This window comes from Salmo salar, chromosome 11 (assembly GCF_965601325.2).
Source record: "Salmo salar chromosome 11, fSalSal1, whole genome shotgun sequence".
NCBI lineage: Eukaryota > Metazoa > Chordata > Actinopteri > Salmoniformes > Salmonidae > Salmo > Salmo salar.
In genome coordinates, this window is record NC_138301.1 from 94,277,964 (window position 1) to 94,285,937 (window position 7,974).

General features: G+C 42.1%; 1 protein-coding gene across 1 annotated transcript; it reads left to right on the plus strand.

Moving 5' to 3' along the window:
* The first annotated feature begins 1,941 nt into the window (after positions 1-1,941).
* LOC106563368 (uncharacterized) lies at positions 1,942-7,483 on the plus strand. The gene is made up of 3 exons (XM_014128869.3): positions 1,942-3,310; positions 3,528-3,638; positions 4,006-7,483. Exons 1-3 carry the CDS (start codon positions 2,822-2,824, stop codon positions 4,057-4,059), a joined length of 654 nt encoding a protein of 217 aa, XP_013984344.3. The 5' UTR covers positions 1,942-2,821; the 3' UTR covers positions 4,060-7,483.
* Positions 7,484-7,974: the final 491 nt, after the last annotated feature.

Sequence of the window (7,974 nt, forward strand, 5' to 3'; positions counted from 1 at the left end):
TTCTTCTTTCTCTCTCTCTCTTTCTTCTTTCTCTCTCTCTCGCTCTCTCTCAGGTGGATTCAACACATGGATTCTTTGGACCTGTGTTCCCCAACTGGTTTTATTTGCCCCCCAGGTATGCTGAGCAAAAAAATTCTAATAATATATCATTTGTATTTTTTTATTGTTGGACATAAAAAGACAACAACAAAAAAACACCAGGAAATCAGCTCCAAGTGATTTTAATTGTGGAAATCTGTTCTGAAGTATTCCCACACATAATAGAGAGACCATATGTGATGGTATACAAATAATAATAATAAATAATAATTGGATAGATTTATATAGCACTTTTCTACCAACTGAGGTTCTCAAAGTGCTTTACATAGTAGGGGGAAACTCACCTCATCCACCATCAATGTGTTGCACCCACCTCAATGATACACGGCGACCATTTTTGTGCCAGAACGCTCACCACACATCAGCTATCAGGTGCAGAGGTGAGGTGTAATATATGCCAATTAGGAATGAGGGGGATGATTAGGTGGCCATGATGGAATGTGGTCAGGTTGGGAATTTAGCCATGACTGGGGTGAACACCCCTATTCTACGCTGGGCAATGTCCTCCAATTTAATCAAGGTTTGAAATTATTATGTTTTAGTCAAATATTAAATCTGTTTAGGCTTCTTGTGGTCAATTTGAAATCTAAAAATATGTGTTTTATTGCGTTCCAGCCCCGACCATCTGCTCAAGAAAAAATAGCCTGCAGCTGAATCTAGTCGATGATCCCTGCTGTAGACATTCAGAATGGTGAAAGAAATGCATGCTGAGGGCAAATAAACAGCCACTACATATTATCACTAATTCAAACAGGTCTATAATAGATAAAAATACCAAATATGTTACAACTTCCCCTGGTTTCCCCTTACTAATAGTGAGCACACAACTTTAAAATAATTTCCCTCATTCTTCCCTACCAGCAAATCAAGGACATTCTGATAAGCGAAAGAATGTTTGAGGATATTTTCAAAGAAAGTAATGGACAGTAATGTTAGGAGTAAAGTAGGAAGCGCAGGTCTCAATAGGCGGAAATATATTAATGTGTCATAAAAGGAGTGTGGCCTGGCAAAGCGTTTTTATCCGCTGACTGAATGGGTGCTGATATTCTGAGGTTTTTTTACTACATCGGTCTCGGGAAGAAATGATGAGTTCTCATTAACCAGGTTCCATCCAATCTTTATATGCAAGTAAAGTATGTTGGATAAACATTTTTACTACAGGCCTGATGGAAACAGCTAATTTGTCGGTAAACTTTCCAAACCAAATACGCTAGACAAGGTGGGATATTTGTGTTAGTAGCTAGGATATGAAAAATTCCGCATAAAGTAAATATGAATATTTTCACCAAACGGACTTGTTGTGGATAAAAATCTGTGTGTAGAGACGTAGTGCACACAACATTTATTTTTCAATGTGTTTCTATAGTTATATCACAAACATTCTTTGGCGTTATTAAATAGTGAATGTGCCTACTCAGGTTTTTGAACGTGCGTTCTAGCCAACAGCTCGCAGAAACTAGGCTATGAGGGTAGACCCACATGATGCGATTATTGTGAATATTTGTGTTTGTCAAACGGCAGTCAACCATCGATCATCATATCACTAGAATCAGACCTTCGATATTTACTGGAAAGCAGCATCAAGATCACGTGCACTTTCACCACCCTGTGAAGTTTATTTATTTATTTAATCTGTAGCCTAATAAATGTAATGCTTTCGCTCTCTTGTCCATAATAGGAATATCATTATGTATGCAGCCTACCTGCATCTACTGTATCGGCGAGCTGTCGGCGAGAGCGCACGTGCAAAGACGCAAGTGGGGACATTCGCTATAACCCAACATGTTTTGTCACAAAACGATCAGTAGATTTGAAAATGCGATGGAAACCAATTTCATTGTATTTTTTATTCGGTACATGGTAATTTAACCGCAAAATTATTTTTTCTGTGCATTACGTCATCACGGACATTTATTTTAATCCGCAAAAAGTAAATGTAATGCAAACAACTCTGGTGGGAAAATGGAGCATATTGTTTGTATGCAGATTTGGATGGAAACCAAGCCATTGACATACTTGTTAGATTACACAGGCTTTGCCAGGAGTCCACACCACACACACGAATAATGGTAACACCTTCAGCATTCTGCATGTGCCTGCAACACCACAGACGGCCAGCAGATATAACCCTTGCTTGACTTCCATCAATAAAACTAAGGCCAAGAAAGAATTTGTAATTTCTCAAATGTTTCCCAAATTGCACCTAAGGTTTTGATTATTAGAGTCTGTAAATGTCAGATTCAAATTTAATAAGTAGCCAAATTTTTTAAATGTAAATTCAAAGCAGATGTATTTAACAGTTTGTCACTCCTCTGAAGGGAGGGACTGTATGACTGATCTTTAGTAGTGGCAATGGTTATTAATGGAACTGATTATTCCAGTGAATTCTAAACAATTTGAGTCAATGGGTCTGTTTGGCTGCAAGGCTGGTGTCAGTCTGGGAACACCCACTGTCTCTTTCCAGCTCCCCTCCCTCTCCTCATCTCTCTATCCAACATCAGTCTGAGCTCCACACCTCCTCAGGACAGACCTGCAGTACACCCAGAATTCTGTGAGGTCTCATCAGATCTGGATTTTCCTCATTGCCATCTGATCAAGATCCAACAGGTTCTGGGTATAAAGGCTCATCACATCAGTTTACTGGATCCACAAGCACATCTACCTACAATTTGATACTTTCTCATTCTAAACTGAGTTGAAGGGGATCTCTCCATACCAGGCCATGCGGGTGAGCCGGGTGTTACAGCTGTCCGTCTGCCTGGTGGGCCTCAGCCTGGCATGGCACTCCCCATCACCAGGTAAACCCTCCATAGAGGGGGGTGGCCAGGTTCCTGTGGCCCAGATACAGGTGCTTTCTGTGGGGCTGCTCCAAATGCTCCAGGGGGTGCAGGAGAGTGCCTGGAGGATGGAGAGGCAGGGTGACCAAGTGTCAGAGGAGCTGGTGGGAGACACCCAGGCTGTGGAGAGGTTACGAGAGCAAGGTGTGCAGGTAGGAAGGACCCAAAGGCAGGTGACGAAGAACCTCCAGATGATGACCGCACAGAGCGACATGCTGGAGAATGCAGCCCAGGATGTGCAGCTGGGACTGGAGACTTTATTGGCCGAGCAAGGTGCCTTGGAGCTCAGGATGTGCCGTGTCCTGGAGAGGGTGCAGAGCATAACCAAGCCAGTTCTAAGGATGGAAAAACAGCTTAATATGAACCTGATGAAGGTGAGCTATTACACATTTCTAACTATATAACCTGCTCCTTCTCTCTCCTCCCTAGTCACCTTATCTCTGTTTTTTTCAGCTAATGAGTCTAAAATAAGAACATTTGAGTATTATGGCTTTCAATTGATAATCACCTCCAGGTGTTTCATGCCTGTATTTCCGCTGTTCTGTATTTGGTCCGAACTTACATCTGTCTATCAATACGTGTGTGCTTTAGGTGATAGTGGACACTCAGTCCAGACGTCTGGCTGACCTAGCCTTGGAGGTTATGACCCGGGACAGATTGATTGATAAGCATCTGCAGCACATTGTTGACCTGGAGGAACAGGTATAGTGCAATGGCGCCCAGGTTGTACACCTACAAAATACAAATTGAGACATAACTAGATAGAAACCCTTGTTCTCATAAAACTAATGTACATGACCAAAGAAATACCAAAGAACATATAAAGACCAGCACAAACTGTACATAAAACATCCTGTCTTACAGTCAGAGACAGCAATGGGTATGGAAAGTATAGGCTACACGTTTGATTAAGTCTTTAGAGAGCAACTATTTGGGGTGATATCCATGTTTTTTCCCTGCTCTGTGTGCTACTGATGTAGTGTGTTTTTCTCTGTGAAGCACCATATGTTTTAGGAGTGTAAAAGAATGGAACGTTGCTGTTCCTTCTCTGTGTTTGTGTGTGTTCCAGGCGTCTCGTATCAGAGGGGAGAGGCCTCCCACCAGCGCTGAGGGCCGATTCTGATGATGGCTCTGGCCCTTGTCTGGGCAACAACCACAGCTGCATCAACATAAACACTCCATTCAAAACAACAAGAAAACAACATAGTTATAGTCGAAATCTGAGAAAGAAAGAAACATAGCATTATTCATACAATATTCAAGCTTAATTTCTTCATCCAGATACTATGAGATGATCTGATTGGGATTTTAAAAGGTAGACATCCTTGTTGGGTAATCTCCAAAGTGTTGTGGCTCTGTGTTAATGTTTAAGGTTGATATTTGGAAGCCTTGTATTGCAATGCCTTGTCAGCTGGTGCCTCTAGGGCAATTCAGGCAGATGTTAGAGGGACCTTTTACTGAAGAATGTGTTTGTTTCATACAATTGTGTTTTGCTTTTGTTGTTTTGTTTTCATGCATTGTGTAATTGATGTGTATAGATATCCATAGTGTAATGGTTGTTTATTGAAGTGTTCATGCAGGGCTCATCTACAAAAGAGACCTTGGTCTCAGCATGACTCAATGCTTAAAACTGCAATATGTAACTTTTTGGGAAACCCCACCAAATTGACATAGACATTTGTGTTATAGATCTGTCATTTGCATTGAAAGCAAGTCTAAGAAGCCGTAGATCTTTTCTATGAGCACTATTTCTATGCTACCTGTGCTTAAGTTTTGTTTTTGCGTCTTTTACTTTTGCTTTTGTACACCAGCTTCAAATAGCTGAAAATACAATATTTTGGGCTATGGAAAAATATATTTTACACTGATTTAGAAGGTACAGTGATTCTCTACACTATATTGCTTGTTTTGCCACATAAACTGAAATTAGGCAAACTAATAGAATTTTAGCAACCAGTACATTTCTGCATAGTGCATCTTTAAATAAAGGCAAACCTTTTTTAAATAAATGCAACCACAACCAAATAAACAGACTCAAGGTAATGGACTGGATCAGACTGGCTGGAAAAAGAATATTCCTGACAACTTTGGCTGATTGGATAATTTATTTATTTATTTCACCTTTATTCAACCAGGTAGGCTAGTTGAGAACAAGTTGTCATTTACAACTGCGACCTGGCCAAGATAAAGCAAAGCAGTGCGACACAAACAACAGCCCAGAGTTACACATGGAATAAACAAACATACAGTCAATAATACAATAGGGAAAGTCTATATACAGTGTGTGCAAATGAGGTAGGATAAGGGGGGTGAGGCAATAAATAGGCCATAGTGGCAAAATTACTACGGTATGGCAAATTAAACACTGGGGTGATAGATGTGCAGAAGATAAGTGTGCAAGTAGCGGTACTGGGGTGCAAAGGAGCAAAATAAATAACATAAATAACAATATGGTGATGAGGTAGTTGGATAGGCTATTTACAGATTGGCTATGTACAGGTGCAGTGATCTGTGAGCTGCTCTGACAGCTGGTGCTTAAAGCTAGTGAGGGAGATATGAGTCTCCAGCTTCAGAGATTTTTACAGTTCATTCCAGTCATTGGCAGCAGAGAACTGGAAGGAAAGGCGGCTGAAGGAGGAATTGGCTTTGGGGGTGACCAGTGAACTATACCTGCTGGAGCGCGTACTGTGGGTGGGTGCTTCTATGGTGACCAGTGAGCTGAGATAAGGTGGGGCTTTACCTGGCAACGACTTATAGATGACCTGGAGCCAGTGGGTTTGGCGACGGATATGAAGCGAGGGCCAGCCAACGAAAGCATACAGGTCGCAGTGGTGGGTAGTATATGGGGCTTTGGTGATAAAACAGATGGCACTGTGATAGACTGCATCCAATTTGCTGAGTAGAATGTTGGAGGCTATTTTGTAAATGACATCACCAAAGTCAAGGATCGGTAGGATAGTCAGTTTTACGAGGGTGTGTTTGGCAGCATGAGTGAAGGATGCTTTGTTGCGAAATAGGAAGCCGATTATAGATTTGATTTTGGATTGGAGATGCTTAATGTGAGTCTGGAAGGAGAGTTTACAGTCTAACCAGACACCCAGGTATTTGTAGTTGTCCACATATTCTAAGTCAGAACCATCCAGAGTAGTGATGCTGGACGGGTGGGTAGGTATGGGCAGCGATCGGTTGAAGAGCATGCATTTAGTTTTGCTTGCCTTTAAGAGCAGTTGGAGGCCACGGAAGGAGAGTTGTATGGCATTGAAGCTCGTCTGGAGGTTAGTTAACACAGTGTCCAAAGAAGGGCCAGAAGTATACAGAATGGTGTCGTCTGCGTAGAGGTGGATCAGAGAATCACCAGCAGCAAGAGCGACATCATTGATGTATACAGAGAAAAGAGTCGGCCCGAGGATTGAACCCTGTGGCAACCCCATAGAGACCGCCAGAGGTCCGGACAACAGGCCCTCCGATTTGACACACTGAACTCTGTCTGAGAAGTAGTTGGTGAACCAGGCGAGGCAGTCATTTGAGAAACCAAGGCTGTTGAGTCTGCCGATAAGAATGTGGTGATTGAAAGAGTCAAAATCCTTGGCCAGGTCTATGAATACAGCTGCACAGTATTGTCTCTTATCGATGGTGGTTATGATATCATTTAGGACCTTGAGCGTGGCTGAGGTGCACCCGTGACCAGCTCTGAATAGCGGAGAAGATACGGTGGGATTCGAAATGGTCGGTGATCTGTTTATTAACTTGGCTTTCGAAAACCTTAGAAAGGCAGGGTTCGATAGATAATTCTCCTTGAACCTACAAAAAAAGGCTCTGTGGCTGTATTCTAGAGGTACAGGAGTCGTCCTCCCGCCCAAAACAGGAGATTCACATCTTCTCAGCTGTCCGACAACCAAAGGTTGTGTGTGAAAGCTTTGAGGACTGAGGTCCTATCTGATGGCCTCAAGTCTGTGAGATCTAAATGCAGGATTGCTGTCTGACTGGTGTTCCCAAACAAACCCAGCCAGAGCAACAAACTCTGACCCAACATGACAAAGAGAATATACAGTAATGTTCCTGTAAATCTATTTGATACATTTTATCGATTTAGCAGACGCTCTTATCCAGAGCGACCTACAGGAGCAATTAGGGTTAGGTACTTTGCTCAAGGCCGCATCGACTGATTTGTTTCACCTAGTTGGCTTGGGGATTCGAAGCAACGACTTTTCGGCCCAACACTCTTACCAGCTAGCTACCAGGCGCCCCACTGACATAATCCAACAGGTCTTTACTCTTTAATTCATATACATTTCATTTCAGTCAACCTATGTTACCAGACATGTCTATTGAAGATGGAAGACCAAAGCATATTGAGTGTACAATTTCATTGTCACACACAATATGTTCAGTTTTAGGTATGATCTTTGTCGTGTTGTGTAGAGTATGATGATGAGCTTCAGAGTATAGTAGGTCTAGGCTATCATGATTCTGAACTACACTGAACAAAATATAAATGCAACATGTAACGTGTATGTTTCAACATGCAACATGTATGTTTCATGAACTGAAATAAAAGATCCCTGAATTTTTCTGTATGCACAAAAAGCTTATTTCTCTCAAATGTTGTGCACAAAGTTGTTTACATCCCTGTTAGTGAGCATTTCTCCTTTACCAAGATAATCCATTAACCTGACAGGTGTGGCATATCAAGAAGCTGATGAAACAGCATGATCATTACACAGGTGCACCTTGTACTGGGGGCAATAAAAGTCCACTCTAAAATAAGCAGTCTTGTCATACAACACAATGCCACAGATGTCTCAAGTTTTGAGGGAGCGTGCAATTGGCATGCTGACTGCAGGAATGTCCACCAGAGCTGTTGCCAGATAATTTAATGTGCATTTCTCTACCATAAGCCACCTCCAACATCGTTATAGAGAATAAGGCAGTACGTCCAACTGGCCTCACAACTGCAGGCCATGTGTAACCAAGCCAGCCCAGGACCTCCACATCCGTCTTCTTCACCTACGGGATCATCTGAGACCAGCCACCCGGA